The sequence below is a fragment of the Mirounga angustirostris genome, unplaced genomic scaffold (assembly GCF_029215605.1).
Source record: "Mirounga angustirostris isolate CCGP_5_RB_7025 unplaced genomic scaffold, mMirAng1.0.hap1 SCAF_4, whole genome shotgun sequence".
In the NCBI taxonomy this organism is placed as follows: domain Eukaryota; kingdom Metazoa; phylum Chordata; class Mammalia; order Carnivora; family Phocidae; genus Mirounga; species Mirounga angustirostris.
The window spans coordinates 186099833-186124549 of record NW_026991712.1 but is presented as its reverse complement, the minus strand read 5'-3'; the positions used below and the strand labels follow the sequence as shown (position 1 = coordinate 186124549).

The window sequence follows — 24717 nt, the reverse complement described above, 5'->3', positions numbered from 1 at the left end:
CTGGACAGATGGCTTAACCTCTCTGAGCCGTGGTTTCCCCACCTGTAGAACAAGACCACTAGGATGACCTAGCACCCCCCCAGGAGGCTGTTCTGAGGACTGTCAGAGAGAACAGGTGCGAAGCTCTCAGTAGAAGAGCTGGGGCTCAGCTAGCGCTCGGCAGCAGTAACTCACAGCCACTTGCCCTGAGCTTTCGTGATGCTCCAGTTGCCATTAGATTTGAGGGCTCGCGTGGACTAACTCCCATTTAATCCTCACAACACCAGCACCCTACAAGGTAAGCGTTGCTGTCAGCCTGTTTTTCCGACGTGAGTGTTGAGGCACAGAGAGGTTAAGTAATACACCCGAGGACCCATGCTGACGTCAGTCTCCAGCTCTGCAGCTCTGGGCCTGGGCTGCCTCAGAATGTGAGCTGCTGGTGGGAGCCCGGCTTCCATCTCATAATCCCTGACGGTTCCCCTCACCCACACTTTCAGGAAAGCATCCCCTCCCCTGTCCCTTCCCTCCAAGGAGCCATCAGAGACAGAGGGCTGCAGATGTTTCTTGATATTTCTGGGTATCCCAGAAGGGGCAGCAGGGTGGCTGACCCCCCCCCCCCCACCCTCAGAGGCAGGCAGCTGGGAGCCCAGGGGGTTAGAGAGCAGAGGTCTGGGGACCAGGTCTTCCCAGGACTATCTCCAAAGGCTGACCTTTCACCCCTGCTTCCAGGCCCCCTCCCAGCCTCAGCCCTTCCCATGCCCTTCCTCCCAGAATCCCCCACATCCCGGTGTCCCTGGGAGGGGGTTTCTCCTCTGGTGAGTCCCGGATTTCTGCTTCATCAAAAATACGAAGCAGAATTTCCAAGTTCAACACAATTCTAGAAGGCTGCGATTTTAATCTGCCTTTGGCATTTGCAGCATTAATGAGCATTTGGCATTTTTCTGAAGCTGCCTCGAGCCGGCACAGAGCTCACCGAGGTGTCAGTGTCTTATCCCCATTTTACAGATGCAGTGGCTGTGTCTCAAACCAAAGGGGAAAGGGCCTCTCAGGCTGGCTGGCAGGCCTCCCCAGGAGTCTGTCTGGAGACATCAGCCCTGGCTCACACCCATCCGGTGGGAGTGGAGGGAGAGTCAAGGCCTTGAGCTCCAAGTGCCAGAAATGGGCTGATGCCGGCCACTCTGCCCTCTGGCCTAGCGTTTCCTGCCACTGCCACTATCCTCCCGGGGCTGGGGCCCTGGAACCATGATCCCGATAAAAACAGTAACAGCATAGCGGGCAGGCACTGTCCTGAAGGCTGTGACCAACGTTGGCTCATTGGATCCGCAGCGACAGATGGGGAAACTGAGGCAGAGAGGGGCGAGCTCCTTGTCCAAGGCCACCCGGCCAATAAGTGCCAGAACCCAAGTCTCACTATTGAGTTGTGCATTCCCCCCATGCCTTCAGCTGTGGGGTTCCCCCTCTTCCCAGCAGAGGGGGTGGGGGGACAGACTGTTTCCCAGGAAAGCCGTGAATCTCCCCCGGGGAAGGAGGGTGGGGAGAGAGCAGGTGGGCCAGCTGTTTCCTGGGGATGCCTTTGTGTCTCCTGCCCCCTGCTGCCCAGGCAGCCCCCAGACCCACTGACGGACAGGTACCATCCATGGCCCTATTTGCACCCGTAGGAGGCCTACTCCGTGGCCCGGCAGTTCAACCTGATCCCGCCCATCTGCGAGCAGGCCGAGTACCACATGTTCCAGCGCGAGAAGGTGGAGGTACAGCTGCCCGAGCTCTTCCACAAGATAGGTGGGCTCCCCCGCCCGGCCCCGCCCCTTCCCGCCTCTTTCCCTCGCCCCGCCCCCTCCTCTCTCCATGGCTCCGCCCCCGCCCCTCTTCCCTCTAGCCCCGCCTCCTCGCCCCTTGCTCCGCCCCCTCGCCCCCGCCCCGCTCCCGGAACCCTGGGCCTGACCGCCTGGTTTTCCTCCCCCAGGAGTGGGTGCCATGACCTGGTCCCCTCTGGCCTGCGGCATCGTTTCCGGAAAGTACGACAGTGGCATCCCGCCCTACTCGAGAGCCTCCCTGAAGGTGAAGGAGCGGCCAGGCTGGGAGGAGGGGACGGGCAGGCGACAGGCATTTTGGACTGACAGGGCTTTGGGTCCGCCGTCAGGGCACTGCAGGGGCGGATCTGGTCAGGGTCTGCTGACCAGATCCCACCTCTGGAAAGGCTGCCGTCTTCACGGGATGCGCCCCAGCTGAAAAAGCCCTTCCACTCCCTCACCACCCTCAGTTCAACCTTCACAGCCTGGGCTGGGTCCACCTGTGCTATTTGGGATGGCCCCTGCTGCGGACAGATACCCCCCTGCACATTCTGTGGCCCATCCCCGAGACCTCTGGGCTGAGGGCTGCAGAGCTGCTTCATTCAGCACTCAGGGGTGATCTCCTGGGACGAGTGCCCCCCAACATAGACACATCTCTGCAGTGGGGATGCAGGAGGATCTCCAAAATGCAGGGGAGGAGGGGCAGGCAGAGAAAGGCCAACCCAGGTCAGGGCAGATCCAGCCCCGGAGCCCCCCTGCCTCGGGTTCGAGGGCAGGATGGCCTGTCCCACCCACTCCTGCCCAATCCACAGCAGAGTCAGGGAGTTCCCTGGAAGGCATTGCAATCCCAGGGGTGGGGGCAGGTGAAACCACAACTCGCTCAGAGCTTGGGGAAGGGGTCCTCAGGGCCAACAGCCAAAGCATTCCTTCCCAGGCTGCCAGGCTGCTCGTCCTGGCTCAGGGCCCCAGCCTCAGCGACCCCACAGTCTTTGGGCTTCACATTCAACAGGCCCCATCCTTCCAACTTCCCAGCTCTGTTCTACAGGGGACGTGGTTGGGCAGGGGGTGTGGACGCTGCCTTGGCACAGATCACAGCCGTCTGCATACAGAGGTCCAGGTGACCTGCCCTCACCTGGGGGCTGTGCTCTTCATCCCCCACATCCAGGGCTACCAGTGGCTGAAGGACAAGATCCTGAGTGAGGAGGGCCGGCGCCAGCAGGCCAAGCTGAAGGAGCTGCAGGCCATCGCCGAGCGGCTGGGCTGCACCCTCCCCCAGCTAGCCATAGGTAACAGGACTTGGGGGGTAGGGTTGACCATTGTCCCTGGGGCGGCTGCCTCCATTAGCCAGCCATAGATAATGGGTCCCGACATTCATGGGGAGAGAAGGGTGGGGGGTCGTCCCTGAGCACGGGGACCACCTCTCTCCCCTGGAAGCAGTTGGTACCAGGGCTCTCCCAGAACCCTGTCCAGCCCCATCCCCGGCAAAGCCCCCACCCAACATGCTGGACCCTCCTGGGCACCCTCACCCCCACGACCGAGAGGCTGGATCTCTGAGGCACAGTTAGGGACAGGGCAGAACCAGGAAGGGCCCCTGCACTGGGTGTGGTGTGTGTCCCTCACCTCTGGTCTTCCTGCCCCAGCCTGGTGCCTGAGGAACGAGGGAGTCAGCTCCGTGCTCCTGGGGGCTTCCAGCGCAGACCAGCTAATGGAGAACATCGGAGCAATACAGGCGAGTTGGGGAGGGGGCTGCTGGATGTGTCCCCCCAGCCCTTGGGCCGAACTCAGGGTCGCAGTCAGTCATTCGTCCAGCCCATGTTTTTGGGCACCTGCAATGTGCCAGGCACGGTTCTAAGCGTCTGGGCTGCAGCAGAGATCCCCCAGAAGCCCTGCTCTGGAAGAGCAGTGAGCACTGAATGCAAGACATGAGGAAGTTAGAATCCGAGGGTGAAAGGCCCTCGAGCAAGGGCAGGCTTAGGGTCAGGTTGGGTGGGCGCACAAGGGAGGCGGCGCCGTGGGCCCAGGCTGAGGGGGCTCATGGGGTAGGCTTGTTGAGTAAGTAACAAGTGAGCAAAGTCTCCGGAGGTGCGGCATGGGACCTGCAGACACCTGGAGGACACCCGTCCAGGAGCAGAGGGGACACAGGTGGTACCAGTGGGCGTGGCCTGGAGCAGAGGGGGCGGGGCAGTGCCTGGGACATTAGGGACTTTGGTGGTTGTTGAGTGAGACAGGAGCCCCCGAGAGCTGAGGAGGGGCCCGATCCCCACCTACATTTTAAAAGGATCCCTCTCTCCCCGGCTGCTGAGCGGAGGAAAGTCTTTAGGGAACCGGAGGGGGTGCAGGGAGATCCGCGGGGAAGTGACAGCAGACCCCCTCAGAGAGGGTTGGATCCTGGGTGTTCAGGAAGGGGTGTCTGGCCCTGGAATCTGTATTTTGTGCCTTCTAGATGGTTCTAGAGCATTCTGGAGCTTGAGGCGCAGAGCTAAACCCCAAGCAGGTTTCCTCTCTGCCCCAGACCTTCTGGAACACAGAAGCAGCATAGCCAGCCGATGCTCCGGCTACAAGCGTGATGTGATGAGGCAGGACAGGCCAGTGGTGTCTGGAAGATGGTCACCCAGCCTCCTCCGAAGGCCAGGCCAGTCTTGTTGGTGGGATTCTGATTAGCTCTTGTCCTCACACACAGGTCCTTCCGAAACTGTCGTCTTCCATTATCCATGAGGTTGATAGTATTTTGGGCAATAAACCCTACAGCAAAAAGGACTACAGATCCTAAGAAGCCCCCGGCCGCTTGCCCGGACACTTTCCGTTTCCCTCCTAGTCCCTCTTGTTCGCTCGCTTAAGCTGTTTTGAAACCGTGTCAGGGGTGTGGTTTGCATCAAAAAGAAAACATCACAGCGAGATGTCGTCGGGGAAGAGATCTCAAAAGTTGCCGCAAGACCCCATTCGCTGCTTCGCGGGACCGAACTCAGATCTGTGCCCGGGAGACCGCGTTGACGGGGCAGGATGTTGGAGGCGTCCCGTCTGAGCCCACCTGCAGCCTCTGCTCGCCCTCCAGGAAGAAAGCCCCACGGCTGCTCCCGGCCTCGGCCCTTCCCAGAGACGCCTCCAGTCCAGGCCAGGCCGAGACCCAGTTGGGTCCTGGGGGCAGCAGGGCTAGCCTCTCCTCTGCTGAGGACCCCCACCTGGTGTCAGGGGTGGGAAAGAGGAAACCAGGCCTGGCTCTTCCCGTGGCCGCCTCCGCTGGGAGTCCCCCACACCCTCCCTCTTGCAAAGGGCTCCCAGCATTTTACGATGGGCCTGACTCCAGATTCATTCTGCACCCTCTTCAGCACCACCACCTGCCCCCACAGGTCTCTCAGGGGCCTTCTGAGCTGTCCCTTGACCCCCACTCCACCCCCCTTGCTGGCAGGGGCCGCGATCCAGGAGGATTCACTATCAAGTGGGGCCCACAGGAAGTTCGGGGCTCTAACCGAGCTCATAGCCCTGCCAACTTCCTCCCTACACACAGTTGATGAGCCCCTTGCCCAGTGCAGCCCTGAGCGCTGGGAAGGGGCCTGAGGAGCAGGCTCCAGCCCAGGTCCCTCCAGGCCCCCACCTGCCCTCCTGACCAGGTGCTTTGTCCACCGCCCCTCTGTCCTGGCCGCAGAAGGCCCTGAGGTCGCCCATACGTAGCTCGACTGGCTGCCGACCACGTGCAGGGAACACACCTCTGCTCTGCCTGGGTAGTGGCCTCGGATCTGCAGAGAGACCACCCTTAGGCCCTCCAGGGAGGGCGGGTCCCTGGGGCTTTCTGTGCTGCACGCCCAGGGGCTGGAGGGCCTGAACATCTAGCAGGAGCCCCCACAATCGAGGAAAAGCCCCCAGGAGCCTCTCCCTGGAGCAGTGCCTTCTTGAAGGCCTCCGATCCGGTCGGGGTGAGGACCCCTGTGTTAGGGTGCTAAGTCTGGGTCCCCAGAGCTTCTTCTCTGGGCAGACAAGCAGCAGTACCACCCCCGGACCTCTACACACAGCCTGGGAAGAGGTCAGGATGGCTGGAGTTAGTCATTCCCTGCCGTGCACCTGCCCCAGGCTAGGAAGATGGAGGAGGGGAGGGGGCCTGCGGCCAGGAGTCCCGGCCCCCACTGTCCTGAGGTTTTGGCCTCTGCTGGCTATGTGGGGGCCGGGCCAGAGCCCACGCTGTAGGACAGCTGTGTGCCCCCAGTCAGGGCAGCCCCCACCCCGACACCCCCCACAGCCTCACCCCACCCTCACTACAGCAGGGCACAGCCGGGCTTTGCCCTTCAGACAAGCTGTTGTTGGAGGGGCTCCTCCCTGCCATTCTCAGAAGGCCTGCTGGCCCGTCCTGGCTGGGCCGAGGCCTGGGAAAGCCACACACGCAAGGGGGGAGGCGGGGGAGGGGGTGGACAACTTCCATTCCCGACATTTATGCTGACCCTGGAGTCTAGAACCCTCCCTCCTCCTCCCCGACCAGGCCCCTGGGGGTCATCTGCACAGTGTGGGTGTGGGGGGGGCGAGCCTGTCCCCGCAGGGCCCCCCCTCCACCTGTGGCCACTCCCACCACCGCATGGGATGGGCAGGGACCTGGTGCTCCAGGCCAGGCAGCCCCGGCGGTACCGAGGGACTGGATTGCCCACCCCTCACTGGGGAGAGCGGCTGGGCCCCCTTCACACTGCTGCCCCCAGCCTGCCCACTGCCGGAGGATGGACCAGGGCTTGCGATGGGGCCCGAGGGAGCAGCCGCTGCCCCCCTCACCAGGAGCCACACCTGGGAAGACCCCAGGTTTGCCAGAGGGAGGGGAGGGCCCTCAGAGTGGAGCCGGGCCAAGGCCGAAATGCCCACTGCCAGGACCCAAGCAGCTTCCTGGCCCCCGGGGCGCCGTCCACAACCCGGTTCTGAGGTGTCCTCTCTTTCCCACAGCCACTGGCAGGGATGACAGGGCTCTGCTTCCTGGGGGAGGGCCCCCGACTTAGAAGGGGGCTGGTGTGGGGGAGGGGGTCAGGTGGGGCCCAAGGGCAGCCAGAGTCTGGAGACAGAAGGCCGGGCAGAGGCAGGCCCTGGAGTGGTCCAGGCCCCACCGGGAGAGACCGCTCCCCAGGAGCCCCAGCTGCCCGCCCGCCAGACTCCAGCCCTCCCCTTGAGGCAGAGTTTGCCCGAAGGGGCCCCTGGGGAGCACCCCACACAGGACGGAGGCCCAGGCTGAGGGCAGGGCTGGGCTCGGTCTCCCTTGCTGACGCGCGGAGCCCCCACCATTTCTCATCCCAAACCCCGTGCGCGTCCGAGGTCCTGAGGAACAACAGAGGGGCTTACTCCATCTTCTGTCCTCTTCTGTCGTGTAAATAATGCGCTTTTCTCCTCTCCCCTTTTTTTAACGACTGTGATTCCTCAGCTAAGTGCATTCCCTACCGTAGGCAAAGACGGCCTTACGCCTTGTGCTCGCAGACGACACCCGGCCGAGGTACAGCCACCGTATTTATGGAATGACAAATAAAACCCCAGCCTGTCGGGGGTCTGCGGCTTTCTGCTCCTCTCGCCTCCAGGGGCCATGGGCAGTGGGGAGGCGGAGTGGGGATAGGCTGCCACCTGCAGGGGCTGGCAGACTGGGCCCCCCTGAAATCCTGACCCTGGGGCAAAGGGTCCAGTTGGGAAAAAGGGCCCTGGGCGGGGGGCAGGGGGTGCTGAGACTGGGGACTCTGAGGCCTGCCACCGCCCAAGTGATTCAGGGATAAGGTGCCCCCCCACTACCCTGCACACACACGTTCTCTGTTGCTGGGAGCTACTGTGTTGAGTGCAGTGAGATCAGGGCCCAGGGAGGCCCCCGGGTGCCACTGGGCGCTCAGGGTTTCTCTGATACCATGTTGTGTTTGCACTTAGGGGTGCAGGTGGGAGAGACAGGCACCACGCCCTCGTGGGGCCCCCCTTTCCCAGCAAGCCCCTCAGCCTCATGAGGCCATGTTTTCTCAGGTGGGAGGCAGCTTCAGATGACACCCCCCACAGGCCTCCCCCGTCTCTAGCTCCCACCCCCATCCTAGATGAGTGAGAATTAGGAAACACTTTGATTGAATCCTTTCCCAAAGGATTTATTAAAACACAGAAAACCAAGACACACACAGAGTACAAAGTAAAGGGGATTGTGTTGGCTGCAGTCCCTGTCCAGCCGCCCACGTGTCCTGCCAAGGACGGGACGGGTCGCCACTCCCGGGGGCTCAGCTTCTGGCTCCAGCCCCCTGGCCAGGACCCTCCCAGCTGGGACCCTCCCAACTCACCCCAAAAGCCCCTGGCCCCTTTGCGGGCCTGGGGCTGTACCCAGGGCCAGGGGCCCGGCCCCCTTCGCTGGGCCAGATGCCAACCTGGGTGGGGGTCTGCTCCCTCACTCCCCCCCCACGCTCCAACGCACAGGGGGCAAGACCCTTCCCTCACCTCCAGCACACCGGAGCTGAGGGGGGCTGGGGGCCCCCAGCTCCACGTCAGGGGTTCAGGACACACACACACACCCAACGGGCCCTTTCTGGGTTATCGCACCTAAAAAAATACTTTTGTTTAAAAAAAATCTGAAAACTAAGAAAAAAACCCAAAACACAACGCCAATGACTTTGGGCTGATGCACCACGACCTGTAAACTTGCGGAAATAGAAAATGGGGCGGGAGCCAGCTTCTTCGCTGGAGACCACAGCGGGCACGGGACAGCCGCAGGCGCGGCGGGGGACCGGAGGCAGTGGCCAGGCCAAGGCCTCACAGCCCCGCCTCCCCACCAAGCCCCGCCCCCTGCCCAAGCTCTGGAGGCACTCCTGTCCCTGAGCCCACCCTCTCCATGACCCTCTCAGGCCCTCAAGAGCCCTGGGACCCGACACTTGGGAGCAAGAGCTACAGGGTCACTGGGGCAAGACTCGACCAGCCAGTCCGGGCTGGGGAGGCCCCAGAGGACCCTGGAAAGGGACGCCCGGAGAGCAGGAGGGCAGGCACCTGCACCAGGTGTGGGTATCAGCAGGACCTTGGTCGTAACTTGCAGGAAGCCAAGGAGCTTCTGAAGGGGGCTTGCAGAGAGGGTCTCCTCACAGGACTGCACTTGCGGGGCAGTATGTGCGAGAGCGGGGCCCTCCGGACATGGTCCAGCCCATGAGCCTCTCGTCACCTGGGAGCCCAGCAGGCAATGCGTTCTGAAACTGAGGCCCAAAGGTGGTTCGACAGAAAGCCTACTCAGCACTGGTTTAAATAATAGGGTGGCTGGAAACAAAAATGCGGGCTGACGCTGTAGGATTCTGCTTGTACACAAAGCCCCTCATTCTGTCAGCAGCAAAAACCAAACCCAGCCGGGAGATGCCAAAGACCGTGGACGCCCCTCTCCCCTGCCACCACTCGCGGCAGGAGGTAACTGATAAACTAAGAAGAAAACAGTCTGAGATCCATTTTCCTCTCCCAAACCAGCCGACCAGAAACCCCCTCCCCAACTGCCCGAAGCCCCCCTCCCGGGCCTCCAGGTGCTGGTCGTGGAGAGCTGAGCCCTTCCCAGACCTGGCCATTGCACACACCCAGATCCGGCCCAGTAGAGGAGGGGGAGGCCCGGCATGGAAGCAAAGATGGGGCGACAGCGGGAGGCTTTCTGGGGAGGAAGGACTGACAGCAGGGGGACCACCAGCCCTTGGGGCAAGGCAGTGGAGATGCGGGCCCCTGCCCTGCCACCACCGTGGGCCTCCTGGCTGGGCACTCAAGACCCACCCACTGTGGCCGAGGTGGGGGGCCAGCACTGTGCCCAATGAGGCCAGCCCCAGGGCTGACCGGGGGTCTGGGAGGGAGTGTCACAGGGCTCTGGGTTGGGAGGGTTGGGAGGGGGCTCATGTGGTCACCTCGCCAGAGGCCTGAGCCAGGAGGCTGTGCGCGCGGCACCCACAGGAACCCCAGCGGACTGGGGCGACCCTGCCCTTCTCAGAAGGCGAGGGCAGCGCTGCAGCATGCACGTCCTGGAAAGCTGGGTGCCGCCTTCAGAGTGCTCACCACCGCGCCCCCCGCCCCCCCCCCCCGCGGTGCCGGGGCCGACTCGGCCTGGGAGGTTCTGAGACTGAAGTGAGGGGACACCAAGATGGAAAAGGCTTTGGGGTCCAGCCCTCAAGGGGTTCACAGCCATTTACAGAGAGCACCCGGGACCCCATGAGGGCTGGCTGATTGCCCAAGAGGCCCCCAGACAGACCCCCAAATCTTGGCCCCTCCTGGATTCTATAGCCAGGACACTTCCCCAGGAAGCCCCTTGCCCAAGGCTGGGAAAACCCTTCCAGGCTGAGCCAGGCAGAGGAAGCATAGGACACAGACAAGCCCAGGGTCTGGCCCCTCCCCACCAGCGGGGCCCTCATGGGAGACCACCGGCTGAGTGCAGGAGGGGGGCCAGTGGGGGTTCCCCAGAGAAGACGAGGCAGGAAGCCTGGAGGCTCCAGCTCAGAGGGCTGGACAGCCATCAGGTCCAGCCCCCCACCTCCAAGCCCAGCTTTCCCCAGGCCCTCCAACAACACAGCAGGGGCCTCTCCAGGGACAGGAGGACAGGGATAAGTCCGGGCGCCAAGGGGTGGCCCAGCTTCTTTGCATCCGTGGCCATGAGACTGAACGGGGAGTGTGTACCTAGAGGGGGATGTGATGGGCCTCCCAGGGCACAGGGCAGGACCAGGGTCTCCGGGGCCACCCTCAGTGCCACAGTGACCTGCCCTGCTAGGACGCTAACCACACCGCAACAGAGGGCAAGCCCCTTCCCGCAGAGGCCGAGACAGGCTCTCACAGCCCTTAGGCTACGTGCGTGGGCTCCGCGCCTCCCCTCCTCCCGGGAGCACAGGCTGCATGTGGCCACGCAGCATGACAGCCATCCGCTCTGCTAACAGAGTCCAGGGCCTGCAAGACGTGCTGGGCCAGGGACAGACACCTGCTGACAGGCTCCCCTCCCCCACCGAGATAGCACATACCTGGTGGTCTCCAGCCCCGGCAAGAAGGGGGTGGAAGAGAGCCCCAGCCCCGGGCACCAGCTGAGGTCTCTACCCTGGGGGCTGGGCAGCCACTCCCCACTCCTGACCCATCCAGCCCTGGGGACCCCCGAGGGGCAGGGGGGCCAGAACACGGGCAGTCAGGCCACACGGACGGGATGGGGTGGGCGGGGGCACACAGAGGGCTCCCCAGGCGGGCCAAGTCCCCTGGGCCAGCAGCAGCGTTTCTAGGATCTTCCTTTGAAGTCTGGAGCCCGTTGACAGAGAGACGTGAGTGCTGCAGGTTAGACCCCTCCATACGTCACTCAACTTTTATATCAAGACAGACTCGTTCAAGTCTTCAATAGGAAAGTGCAAAAGATGTACAAATAAATGAAATCTCCTCTAAGAAGTTGTCCGGCAAAGGTGGCCAAGGGGTACGTCCCGGTGTGGGGTGGGTGTGACGCTGGGTGGGACACTGGCATGATGAGGAGGTGGCACTTCTGGGCTCCAGCCCAGCCAGGCTGGGCCTCGTCCCCCATGCGATGGCATTATTCAGTTTCCCTTTCCGTCCCAAGATGGCATGGCTCCTAAAAAGGCGGCAGCTTTTCTCTCCTGTGGGGGTTGGGCAGGTGGCCCGGCAGGCGCGGCTACAAGAGGTCGATCACGGTCACCCCGCTGAGCAGCCAGGTCTTCGTTAGAGGGGGGCACCCACCACCCGTCCCACCACTCCTCCCAGAAGGAGCTCCCGAGCCAAGACCTCACTGCCACCCTTGGAGGGCCAGAGAGGCCCTGGGAAGAGAGCGTTCTGAGGGGGCGGGCGGTCTGGAAACCCCCAGCGCCTCCACCCGAAGTGGCAGTTCTTACGAGGATGCGCAGGGCTTGGGGGGCCCAGGGAGAGGAGGCCAGGGTGAACTGGTGGTTTTTCGAAAGTAAGCTCCCCTCTCCTAGCCATTAACCCTTACCTGCTCCGGCCCCGAGCTACCCTCCTTGCCCTGGGCAGGGAGCCGATGTCCTGGGGCGCCCACCACCCCGGTGGGCAGCGGAGGCAGACCCGTGCAGAGTGGGTTTGGGGCTGACTCACGCTGTGGACACGCGTGCTCACTGACACGCGGGAGGCACGCCCAACGGAATCGGGGCTGAACCTGGCCAGGCCTGACTCGCCAACCCGAGGAGGGGGACGAGGGACCATGGGGCGTGCAGATGCAGGCTTACCTCAGCTGGAAATGAGCACTGCAACAGAGGGAAATCGCGGGGACAGCTAGATATCTGTGAGAGAGAGAAGCTCGGCTTGCCTGGGCTGGTGGCGGGCAGGCCGGGCCCCCGAGGGGCGCCCCTGCACGTGCTGCCCAGAAGCGGCGGGCACCTACCGGTCACATAGGGCCCCAGGGGCATCTGGTTGTAGTTGACAATCCCTCCCGGTCCAGGGCCCCGGAAGTTGGGCCCAAAGTTGTTGTTGTACATCTGGGAGTTGCCGAAAGCGCCCTGGAGGCAAGGACCCAGGTTTAAAGGTCGTAGTCCCACACCCCTCAACCCAAGCCCCAACCCAGGGGCGCCCAGGGCTTGCATGACGGGGACCCAGCCCAGGGCGCGCGGGCAGAACCTGACCTGCTGGATGGTGGGGTCACCGGCTCGGTTGGTCAGGCGGCTCAGGATGCTGCGCTCCGACATCTGGAGGCGGGCAGCCACCGGGGGGATGCGGGACAGCATGGAGGGCAGGCGCGTCACATCCGCCTTCATGTCACTCAGCAGCTCCTCCAGCTGGTTCAGGACTACGGGAGGGAAGGGGGGACGCCGAGGCGCCGCTGACGACCAGCGGGCTGGTGCTTATCTACAAGTGTGTGATCACACTCCCCAGGCCGCGGGCACAGAGGGCGCGCCTCGCCCGGCCCTCCAGGCCCACAAAGCAGAGACACGCCACCTGGGCGAACAGCAGTTTTCTCCAGGGACCTGAGGGCTGCCAAGGGGAGAGCCAGAAACTCTGGACTTCCGCCAGGCCCTCTGTCAACACCCACCCCCACCCCCCGGCTCCCAGGGAGGCCTGCAGCCCTGGCCCATGGCTATCTCAGGAGACATCTCCCAAACACAGCAGGGTCCAGCAAGTCCAGGGCTCTCGTGTGCGCTTGGCCTTGGCTCCCCCCCCTCCAACCATCGCTCTAACCAGCCTGGGAGCTTCCTGAAGACCTGGAGCACAGGAGTCAAAGGTCTGAATCCCGGGAGATCTTGGGCAATTACTTCACTACCCTGGGCATCAATGTCCCTGTCTTTTAAAATGGGGTAATAAACCTTATCACTTAAGGATATTAGGAGCATTAAAGAGATGCCGTGTGTTTAAAGCGTATTGTCAGGGCTTGATAAGCAAGAGTGTGTAAGTCGAATAGACTTCTGTGTTACCAACCCCCAGACCAGGGCCTACAGGGAGCAGACCTTGAGAAGAAGTCCAGAGAAGGGAGGGCCTTACTTTCCCTGGACTGGATGCTGGACTGTCCCATCCTGGCCAGGAGGCCAGGCTGACCCCTGCCCCATCAGCGGCCTCATCAATGGCCAAGGATCCACGGGGCAGGCGGAAGGCAGGCAGGCTCGCTCACCCTTGTGCAGGACGGCATTGGCCGGCTTGTTCCCGGCAAGGGACTCCTTGGACAGGTGCTGGTGGCTCTCAGCAAGGCACTCCACCTCAGCCAAGCGGGCGTTGAGGGCCATGGCGGGGTGGTTGGGGTCCTGGGTCATGTTAAGGTATGCGGCCCTCCGGAGCTGCTCCTCGATGACCAGCGCCTGTTCCAGCAGCTGGGGGATGGGGCAGGAGGGACTGAGCGCCAACCTGGCCCCTCCTCCGCCAGCACCCACCCCCACAGGCCCGGGATCTGGCAGAAAGGAAGGAGGGAGGACACACTTCCACCCATATGCCCACCCTTGTCTGCTCTTGGCCCCTACCCCCCTCAGAGCTCTCACCAATCTGGGTCCTCCACACCATCACCCAGGGCAGGGAGACTTGCCCAGCGGGGCCTGGCCCAGATCAAGGACCCAACACGCTGTTAGCTGACTGACTACATGACTGACTACTACGTCCAGATACGTGAGGAGGGGGCCACTCTTGGGTAACTGCCTTGCCCCCGGCCCCCTGTGTAATCTGCCTTCTTGCAGGAGCCCCACCCCTGCAGGCTCTGGCCTTCAGGGACTGACCTTGAACCTGCGGGCCAGAAACTTGTTCTTCATCTCCAAGTAGTTACCCTTGTGGATCTCAGACTTGAAGGGCTCGTTGAGGATCATGTATCTCGGGTCATTCTGGATGTCCTGCCAGCGGGCGTAGCCGTGCCTGGGTGGGGCACCGTTAAGGGCAAACCCGGCCATAGGGTGGGAGGTGGGAGGGTGAGGGGGGACCAGCCTGGGGTCAGCATCCCGGCTGTGTGCTTTCAGACAAGTCATTACCCTTGGCTGCAAGGCGAGCAAGTTGATGATGACTTGACCGAGGACACTGGTAAGTGCCCTCAGGGGTCCAGACAGCACTGAGGCTTTGGGGGCCGAACCCTTCGTCCTAACAACCCGGAGGCAGAAACTTCGAGTCTCAATGCCCACACCTGTGACCGTGACCTCATTTGGAAATGGGGTCTTTGTAGATGTAGTCAAGTTAAGAAGGGGTCATCCTGGATTAGAGTGGGCACCAACCCAGTGACTCCTGGCCTTCTAAGAAGAGGAAACTTGGACCCAGACACACAGAGACCCAGGGAAGAAGCCCATGTGACCAGAGAGGCAGAGACTCAGGACCCAGGGACTGACAGCCACCACCAGAAGCGGGAGGGAGGCTAGGAAGGGTCCTCCCCGAGAGCCGCCAAGGGAACAAGGACACACGATAAAATTATCTTGCCCGAGTGAGTGAGGGGCAGGGGCAGGATCTGAACCCAGGCTCCAAACACCTTCACCTCCACGAAAGGAATCTACACTATGGCCCATAGGCCGCATTGGCCCCCAGCCCACATTTTTTTAAACAAATATTACTGGGATGTGGTCACACTCACTTCTGTCCGTGGCTCCTTCTGCAACAGTGAGAGCGGAGTAATCGCTCTGCAAAGCCTGAAATATTCACTCTGGCCCCTTCCAGGAAAGGTTTGCTGGCCCTGATTCTAGAACACTCCCCCCTCATATAACCAGGTCAGCTTTGCTGAGGGGCTTTCCATGGGCAGCTTCGTGGCCCTCCCCTTGCCCCTGGGAGGTCTGTGCTCAAATGTCACCGCTGAGCACCTATTAGAAAATGCAGCCCCCACCCCAACACTCCGTTTGCTCCTCGCCTGCTCTATCCTGTTCTGCTGAATGCCACACTCCGCTAACTTACGGCATTCGCCATTGTCCCCAGCAGGATCTGAGCCCCAGGTAGACAGGGACTGGGGAATGTTGTTCAGGGTTGCATCCTCCATGCCTGGCACATAGGAGACGAGCAATCAAGACTGAATGGATGAATACGAGCGCCCTGTAAATGGCGATGCCCCCTGCAGGCATCATTACTGGGAGGAGGGCAGGAGTTAGGGGTTATTTGTTTTGGAGTCAGAGGGATGGGCTGTGACTTATTAGCTGTGTATCCCTGGGCAAGTCACGTGGCCTCTCTGAGCATCATTTCCTCCCCTGTATAATGGAATCATGGTGGTGCCCCTCGGAAGGCTGCTATGTGGATGGAGCGAGCACTGGGCGGAAAGGGATGAGCCACAGCCAAGGTCATCACCATCATCACCATCAACACCAGGAAAGGGTCCTCAGCACCTGATCAAAAGCACGGGCTCCTAACTCCTCATCCCACACACCCCATGTCCCTCCCTGAGGTCCACAGAGGAACAGGCCGGAGTCCTGCCCGGCCAGCCTTGGCCAAGGATACGTCACGATGCCGGCCAGCAGCCAGTAGTCATGGCGCCGGTGCCAGATGTCGTAGATTTTCCCCGAGGACACAGCAGCACGTTCCTCATTCTGCCACAGTGTGTGCAGCTCTGGGAAGCCAGCCAACGGAGAAGCAGAATGAGGTGCCCCCCAGTCCCTCACAAGGGTAGGCACAGGAAAGTCTCTTCCTCACCACCCACCATCTCCCCACCCCTGGAAGTCCAGTATCTCAGGGTTACCGGTAAAGGTTATATAATGCACTTTTATCAACCACTCACACTTTAGTATAAAGTAACCATCTGCCCACACTCCCAGGACCCACAAAGTTAGGAAGCCCATGACAACAACCACCCTAGCTCTCTGCCCACTGCCTCAGCCCAATACCTGTGAAGCCCCCGTCTGCAATGTTGAACATGAATTTGAACCTCCCATTCTTGTCCTCCTTCTTCCCCTCCTCATCTTCCTCTTTGTCACCATTTTGCTGTGTTTCAAGGGGCTCCTTCTCCTCCACTTTGGCGTCATCTATGGGAGGACAGACCCATATTCATTTACCCATCTGAAAGGTACAGCCCAGGGCCCTCTCTCTGCCAAGCACTGGGGACTGGGGACCCAAAGGCAAGCGGGAGCCATATCTCATCGTCCTCAAGGGGCTCACTGCCAAGAGGGATTTTAAACAGACCAATCAGCAGCCCCTCTCTTGTCCTGAGCAGGGAGGGTGGGCTCCAGGCCCAGGTGCAGCTCCCCCACTCAAATAGGATCACCGGGCAGAGCAGCGCGAAAAGTGCACATTAAGTCAGAGGCCAGCTGTGCTGTCCTGAGGGGTCTGATCTGAGGATGAGTGTTCCAGAACATTCCAGCATCTACAGGTACACAAAGTCTATGACTGAGCCCCAGATGCTCCAGGCCAAGCTCTGTGACCAGCTCTCCTTTCTCCTGGTGGTGGCTGGGGCCACAGGAGGGATTAGGAGAGGGGGCGGCATCTCCCCCCGGCCAAGGGCTGGCGAGCCCAGGCTCCTGCCCGCCAGCTCCAGCTGGGTGGGTGAGGGAGGGGGGGTTACGGATGGATGGTGGCGCCCATGGAAGCTGCAGGAGGCCCAACGGAGTCCAGACGGCGCCCTCAAGAGCCCAAGGGACACAGGACAGAGCACACACAAGAGCCCCAAACCTGGCCTGAAATCACTGCCATCCCCTCTGCTGTGAATCAAGCTTAGCTCCAGCTTGTCCAGAATTTTCTCCTTCTCAGGAAGCACTTCTTCTGCAAGACAAAGGGTGTTTGCAGAGTAGGGAGAGGTCCGGGACAGACAAAGGGGACCCCGGGCTGGTGGCTTTCCAACTCCATTTCACCCACACACAGAATCCCACCTATCACGTTACCGAGGAGTCCAACTGGGCCACATAGGAGGGGTCCTCGGGGAAGGCAGGTATGATGGGCGTGGACCCTCCCAACACCATTGTCTTGCCCCTTCCTTCTCACCCCACCCCAGCAGCACCCCACCCCCAAACTCCTCAAGGAACAGTCTCGAAATCCTCCCTACCACAATGATATGCAGAGGACTCAATGTTCTGACAACACGGCAGGACTTCATTAACACAAAACCCTCTTACGAACACCCAGAAATGTCAGGCAAAATCTATCACCTTGGAAAAACACACAGTGAGCTCACAAGGAGAAAAGGAAATTGTCAGTGCCATAAAGGGAAAGGGGTGAGTGGATGCCAGGCAGAGGCCAAGACTGCAAGCCCCGAAGACCAGAGAACCAGAATCCAACACCCTCCAACAGCATGACACCCTCCAACCACTGTGCATTCAACAAGAGAGACAGCTCCATCCGATGCCTCATGGCCAAGCTGCCACGACCCTGACCGTGGAATCTAAACCGTGCCACCCCCGCAGAGAGAGCACCATCAAGACTGGTCCCAGACCAGCCAGACCACCAGCAAGCCCACGGGGCCTGGGGCTTCTGGAAATAGAGCAGGGACATTCCTGCTACTCAGGTGACACAGGGTTCCCATGGATAAAACAAGTCCGATAAAGATGCAGCCAACCAAATTTCAGAAACCATTTATCCATCCACCAGAGAGAGAGACAAGAAAGATGAGAATCCATAATAAGACAAGTCCACAAAAAAGAGGGAAACTAGAAAAAGCCAGCTAAAACTTCTAGAAATAAAATACACAATCATTAACATTTTAAACATTTTCACTGCAGAAATCTGAGATGTCCTCCAAGACTCCCGGGCCCTGGAGTACAAGTCGGGGGTGGGATGGGGCACAGGTGACCTTCTAAGAGGGAGATTATCTGGGTGGGCCTGACCTCATCACACCAGCCCTCGAAAAGCAGGGTTTTCTCCAACCAGTCCCAGAAAAGAACATCAGAGACTCGAAGTATGAGGGGGATTCGGCACACAATTGCTGCCTTGAAGCCTGAAGACCAAGTGGGCAAGGAATGTGGGTGGCTTCCAGGGGCTGAGAACAACCCCCATCTCACAGCCAGAGGGAAATGGGGCCTCAGGCCCCCACCCCAAGGAGCTGACGTCAGCCAACAAGAATGAGCTTGGAAGCAGATTTTTCCCCTTGAGCTGCCAGACGAGAACTCAGCCCAGCCAACGCGTTGATGTCAGTCTTTCGAGACCCTCAGCAGAGAACCCAGCCACACCAAGCCAGATTTCTGATCCACTGAACTGTAAGCTTGTAAATGGGTGTTGTTTTAAGAACTGAGGTTGTAATAATTTGTTTTGCAGCCATAGAAAATAACACAAGTGGGAAGTATGAAGAAACAAAACAGTATAAAGAAAGAAGAGGAAGCTAGATCTAAAGATAACTCAAAAAGCCTTGCAGAGGGGCGCCTGGGTGGCTCAGTCTGTGGAGAGTCTGACCGGCACAGGTCGTGATCTCAGGGTCCTGGGATCAAGCCCCGTGTCGGGTTCTGCTCTCAAAGGGGAGTCTGCTTGTTCCCCTCTCCCTGCCCCTCCCCTGCTGCCTGTGCACTACCAGGCACACGCACGCTCTCTCTCTCAAATAAATAAATAAAATCTTAAAAAAAAAAAAAAAAAGCTGTGCAAGAGAGACAGGCAAAAAAGAAGTAAAAGACATGAAAGGTACACCAGCCCCCGTATTTGGCTAACCTTGTACCTGCTTTCTTTTCTTCATCACGTTTGGAGTCTGTTGTTGAACAAAGACATATTTCTGCTTATGGCTGATCGCCTGCCTGCCCCACTAGAATACAAATTCGATGTGAAGGCTGTGGCTATTTTGGTGTATTGCTTGTGTCCCCAATACTCAGGATAGCACCCAACACACAGCAGGCCTTCGATACAGGTTTGCTGAATGAATGAATGAAGGAATCGATGAGTAGTAGGAATGCCAGGAGAAAATAAACATAATGGGGACAAAGACAATATTCAAAGAGGGAATGACTGAGAATTCTCTCACAATCAATGAAAGACAGAATACTTAGCTTTAAGAATCACAGTCACAAGCAAGAGAAATAAAAATTTCATTGTGGTGAAACCACACATGACCAAACACAAACAGAATATCTTAAAAGTGGTCTTACCATGTCAGGAAAGATAGAAAAGGCAGATTTCCCACAAAGGAGCAACAATTACCTTAAGAGCAGCCTTCTCGGCACAGTGGAAGCCAGAATACACAGGGAATACACATCTTCAAAGTGCTGAGGGAAGGAGCGCCTGGGTGGCTCAGTCAGTTAAGCGTCCGACTCTTTTGATCCTGGCCCAGGTCTTGATCTCAGGGTCATGAGTTCAAGCCTCGTGTTGGGCTCCACTTAAAAAAAAAAAAGTGCTGAGGGAAAACCCCTATCCTCTCTTGTGCTTTGCTAACTATTATTCAAGAGTAAAGGGAAAAATAACACACAATGAGAGAATTTTCCACACACAGAAATTTGCTGAAAGCACCATTAAAGGGTGTACTTTAGGAAAAAAGACACTTTAGGAAGCAATGATGAACAAGGAAGCAAACACAAAACTGCTAAGAATGGTAAGATCTAAATAAGGATTAAAGATTTAGAAATAGGCACTATAACAAATTTGGGAAATGAAAACAAGTTGAAACTAAACACATGGAAGATGGAAAGGGAGTGGAGCTACGCACAGCCCTTCTCTTATTCAAGAGGGATACATGTTAAAAGCTTAAGAGTATAATATAGGATTGACTATAAACTTTCCAAAGGAGTTAAGGGGGAAAAAAGAAATATAAAGAAAGTCTGATCAATCCAAGAGACAGCAGGAAAGGAGAAAAAAGAAGGCAAGGGTAATATAAAGCACAAAGTAAGAGAGTAGAAATACATTCAAATATCTAGCTATTACAATAAATGTAAAGAGATCAAACATGCCAGCTAAAAGATAGAGATTCTGTGATTGGACTTAAGATAACAAATCCTGCTATACCCTGTTTATAAGACATATACCTAAAATGTAATTACACAGATTACAAGTAAAGGAATGAGTATCAACTATACTTCAATAAAAAAATGTTTTAAAGTAAAGGAATGGAAGAAATGCTTGCAGATCATATATCTGATATGGAACATGTATCTATAAAGAACTCCTACAACTCAGTAATAAAAAGACAAATAACCCAATTAAAAAATGGGCAAAGGACCTGAAAAGACATTTCTCCAACAGAGATATACAAATGGTACATGAAAAGAAACTCAACATCTTTATGCATAAGGGAAATACAAATCAAAACCATTTGAGATACCCCTTCTCACTCAGTAGGATGACTATAATCAAAAGACAAATGTTGTCAGAGGCACCTGAGTGGTTCAGTTGCTTGAGCATCTGACTTGATTTTGACTCAGGTCATGATCTCAGGGTCATGAGAGTGAGCCCCGAGGGCCCGGCTTCGTGCTCAGCAGGGGGTCTGCTTGGGATTTTCTCTCCCTCTCCCTTCCCCCCGCCCCCTCTTGTGCTCACTTTCTCCCAAATGAATCTTTTTTTTTTAAGATTTTATTTATTTATCTGACACAGAGAGAGACAGCTAGAGAGGGAACACAAGCAGGGGGACTGGGAGAGGAAGAAGCAGGCTCCCCGCAGAGCAGGGAGCCCGATGCGGGGCTCGATCCCAGGACCCTGGGATCATGACCTGAGCCCAAGGCAGACGCTTAACGACTGAGCCACGCAGGCGCCCCTCAAATAAATAAATCTTAAAAAAAAAGACAAGCATTGTCAAAGACATGGACAAATCAGAATCCTCATACATTGCTGATGGGAATGTAAAACAGTGCAGCCACTGGAGAAAACAATCTGGCAGTTCCTCAAAATATTAAACACAGAGCTATCATACAGTCCAGCAATTTCACTCATAGGTAGATACCCAACAGAACTGAAACCTATGTCCACACAAAAAAACAGTACATAAATGTTCACAGCAGCCAAAAATTAAAAACAACCCAAATGTCCATCAACGATGGCTGGATAAATACAATGCAGTATATTTATATAAAGGATAAAGGGATGAACCACTGGTCCATGCCACAAGATGGATGAACCTGGAAAACATTATGCTAAGTGAAAGAAGCCAGACAAAAAAGGGCATCTATTTTATGAGTCCATTTACATGAAATGTCCAGAACACACAAATCCATAGAGACAGAAAGTAGATGAGTGATAGCTGGGGTGGAGAGGAAGAAATGGGTAATAAATGCTAATGGACATGAGGTTTCTTTTTGGAGTGATGAAAATATTCTAAAATTATCTGTGCTGATGTTTGCACAACACTGCGAATATACTAAAAATCTCCAACTTGTACACTTTAAATGGGTGAACTGTGGGGTGCCTGAGTGGCTCAGTCTGTTAAGCATCTGACTCTTGATTTTGGCTCAGGTCATGGTCTCAGGATCCTGGGATTGAGCCCTGAACTGGGCTCTGCGCTCAGCGGGGAGTCTGCTTGTCCCTCTACTCCTGCCCCTCCTCCCCCTGGTCACGCTCACATGCGCTCTCTCTCTCAAATAAACAAATTAAATCTTTAAAAATAAACAAATAAAATAAAATAAATGAACTGTATCCTGTGTGATTATATCACAATAAAGTGTTTGTATGTACATGTATTTTTTTAAGTAAAAAGATAGAAAAACATAAACCAAATATATACTTAACAAAAGTAAGATCCATCCAAATCAGCCTAAATAAACCTTAAAGCAAAAAATATCAGGAGGAATAAAAGGGTCATTATATAAGAGGCACACTTCACCAGAAGAATATAAAAAACCTAAAGCAATATGCACCTAACAACCCAGTCTCAAATGATATGAGGCACACTCTGGCCTTACAAAGAGAAAGACACCGATCCACAATCATAGTGAGAGATCCTAACATAAGTCTCTCAGACTTGACAGATCAAAGCAAACCAAAAATGAGTAAGGATATAAGAAATTTGAACAAAATAATGATCTAATATGTGTATTTAGAACCTCACACTCGGCAATTCAGAAAATAGGCATTCTTTTCAAGCACACACGACCATTTACAAAATCATATCATATTACATGATACAAAATCATACCATATTACAAAACCATATCATGCCAGGAAGCAGGTTTCATTGACATCATGTAGAAACAATATCATACAGACTCATGTGCCCCAACCACAGTGCAATAGAGTTAGAATTCACTAATAAAAAGACAGCCCAATAACCCCCGAACTCTGCATCGTAGGAAAAGTTGAAATCCACTCTAGAGACCTGAGCCTTTGGCTCTCTCCTCATCCTGGGGATCCTATCGCACTAGGACAGAGCCTGCCACCCAGCCAGGGAGAGAGGGAGGGGAACACAGCCTGGCCGCCCTCCTCTGACCCAGGGATGCTGAGGCCAGAGGCTACGTTGGGGGTGGTGACTGTGGGAAGCCGCACCTTTCGGCAGCTGCTCTGGGGATGGTGGGGCCTTCTCCATCTCCTCCAGCCGCTCCTTGCCATCTGAGCTCTCATGCTTGTCCTCGCCCTCCACTCTGTCCAGGGAAGTTGGCAGGGCCTGGGGAGGACAGGCTAGGTAGGGATGCTGCAGGGCCTGGGACCTCAGCAGCATGGGGGGCAGAGGACGGGCACTGGGCACCAGGAACTCTCCTGGTTCCCATCTGAGCTCCCAACCTGCTCCCCCAGACCCAGAGGCCCAAACATGGTGCCAGGAGGCCTGGATTCTAGCTGCCCAACCAAGGGCTGAGAAGGTCTCAAGATCCAACCCCCAACCCACAGCCCCCCAGGGGCCCAGACACCAGCACCTTCCATACCTGGATTTCTGGGGGCTTCTTTGGCTTCTGAACCCCCAGCTCCTTCTCATCCATGTAACCCAGCTGGGCTTCCATTTTGTCTGAAAGATCAAAGGACAGAGGTGAGATAGATGGGCTAGGGCAGGCAGGGGGTGAAGGGCAGGAAATGGGGGTGCCAGATGGCTCCATTTGGGCCAGACACCTCCAGAAGAAGGACAGGTGAACCAGGTGAGCCAGAGACCCCAGGCTAAGCCTGCAGACACAGGCTAAGCCAGTGAGGCCAAAGCCACAGGCTGATGGGACAGGGCTGCCCAGAGCAGGGCCCCCCATCTAAAAGCAGGAGGTGAGGCGAGTGGAGGCAGGCCTAGGAGCCAGAACAGCTGGATGTGGTTCCTGCTTTCTGGCTGGCTGACAAGCCGTGTGCCTTCCCTCACTAACCTTCCCTTACTCAACACACTGCCGAGTGCTGGTGACTCTCATACTCTGAGTAGCCCTGGGAGGTGGGCACTAGCCTGTCCCACATCATGGATGAGAAAACGGGGCTCACAGAGGGCCAGGAAGCAAACCCAGGCCCGTCCGCTCCCAAGGGCACACATGCCCAGAAGCAGCAGGTATGTCCTTGGAGGCAAAGGCTCCCTGGACTTCACGTGTCACCTGGGCATCGGTAGGTCAGTGCCAGGCCTGCGAGGTCCCTCTGAGGGAAGAAGATGCTTCGCCCAAATAAATGCATGGATCACCAAAAAGATACTCAGACAAATAACCCATCAAAGAAGAGCAAAGGATCTGAAAAGATATTTTGCCAAAAGAGATACACAAGTGGCCCAGAAGCACAAGAAAACCTCGGGGAGACACCATTTCACACCCGCTAGCATGGCTACAAGCAGAAAGTCAGACAACAAACGTTCGATGAGGATGTGGGGAAACCGGAACCGTCATATGTGGCTGGGGAGAATATAAGACGACGTGGCCACTGTGGAAAAATCCGGCAGTTCCTCAACACGTTACGCCCTTCGATCCAGCAACACCATTCCTAGCTACACACCCGAGAGAAATGCAGCGAAGAGACGTGTCCTCACTTGAACACGGACGTTCACGGCCACACACCACTTGCAGCATCCCTCACATTTTCCACACCGGTCAAAAAGTAGAAACAACCCCAAATCCATCAGCTGACAAATGACTAAACAAAAATGTGGTTCATCCATACAACGGAATAGTATTCGGCCACGAAAAGGATTGAAGCAACGACCCACCCTACAACGTGACGAACCTCGAAAACACGCTAGAGAACGAAGCCAGACACAGGAGGTCACATAGGATATAGTTCCATCTGCCGGAAAGGTCCAGAACAGGCAAACCCACAGACACAAAGTAGATTCGTGGCCGCCAGGGGCTGGGCAGGGAAAGGAACAGGAGTGACTGCTAATAGGTACAAGTTTTTCTCTGGGTGACAAAAACCTTCTAGCATTAGAGGTGATTCATCCCTGTGAATATACTAGTAACTCCTGAACAGTAAGATTTTTAAAGACTAAGCGTTGTGATATGTGAATAGCCGTTAAAAAGAGAAAGTCGGAGCAGAGCAATGTTTCTGCAGGCAGAAGCTTGTGGGCGGAAGGGAGGCTGTCTGTCATGGGTTGTGCGGAGGACCCGGGCTCTCCGGGGGCCTTGCCACCAACACCCCGTGACCCAGGCGCCCTCCCCCGCTCATCGGAGCCCAGACCTGGCAGGCCCAGTGGGGTCGGCAGGAGGTGGGCAGGGCTGGCGGGCACTGGCGTGTTGGGGTCCGAGGAGATGACCTCACTTGGCTTCTTGCCCTCGGGCCCCTCGGGGATCAAATCCGGGGTGCTGTACTTCCCGTTAACGTGCTCAAACTCCTGAACCTGGGGCGGGAGGCAGGGAAGGAGAGAGGGAGGTGGTCTCAGCTCAGACCT

General features: G+C 57.1%; 2 protein-coding genes across 4 annotated transcripts in view; one reads left to right on the top strand and one right to left on the bottom strand.

Annotated features, from left to right (window-relative positions):
- The window catches only part of KCNAB2 (potassium voltage-gated channel subfamily A regulatory beta subunit 2), an 84993-nt gene extending 77692 nt beyond the window's left edge, over positions 1-7301 (top strand). For all 3 annotated transcript variants that reach the window (XM_045898838.2, XM_045898839.2, XM_045898836.3), the window contains 5 exons: positions 1638-1758; positions 1943-2037; positions 2935-3055; positions 3410-3498; positions 4450-7301. In XM_045898838.2, coding sequence (XP_045754794.1) covers positions 1638-1758; positions 1943-2037; positions 2935-3055; positions 3410-3498; positions 4450-4539 — 516 coding nt within the window. In that variant the 3' untranslated portion in view covers positions 4540-7301. The remainder of the gene's footprint in view (positions 1-1637; positions 1759-1942; positions 2038-2934; positions 3056-3409; positions 3499-4449) is intronic.
- Positions 7302-8762: 1461 nt separating this feature from the next.
- CHD5 (chromodomain helicase DNA binding protein 5) overlaps positions 8763-24717 on the bottom strand; it is a 58591-nt gene continuing 42636 nt past the window's right edge. Inside the window, exons 31-42 of the mRNA XM_064590042.1 lie at positions 24507-24666; positions 22808-22887; positions 22434-22551; positions 16728-16817; positions 15947-16084; positions 15564-15672; positions 13883-14015; positions 13291-13486; positions 12311-12474; positions 12073-12187; positions 11918-11971; positions 8763-11352 (exon numbers count right to left, since the gene is read on the bottom strand). Coding sequence (XP_064446112.1) covers positions 11964-11971; positions 12073-12187; positions 12311-12474; positions 13291-13486; positions 13883-14015; positions 15564-15672; positions 15947-16084; positions 16728-16817; positions 22434-22551; positions 22808-22887; positions 24507-24666 — 1311 coding nt within the window. The 3' untranslated portion in view covers positions 8763-11352; positions 11918-11963. The remainder of the gene's footprint in view (positions 11353-11917; positions 11972-12072; positions 12188-12310; positions 12475-13290; positions 13487-13882; positions 14016-15563; positions 15673-15946; positions 16085-16727; positions 16818-22433; positions 22552-22807; positions 22888-24506; positions 24667-24717) is intronic.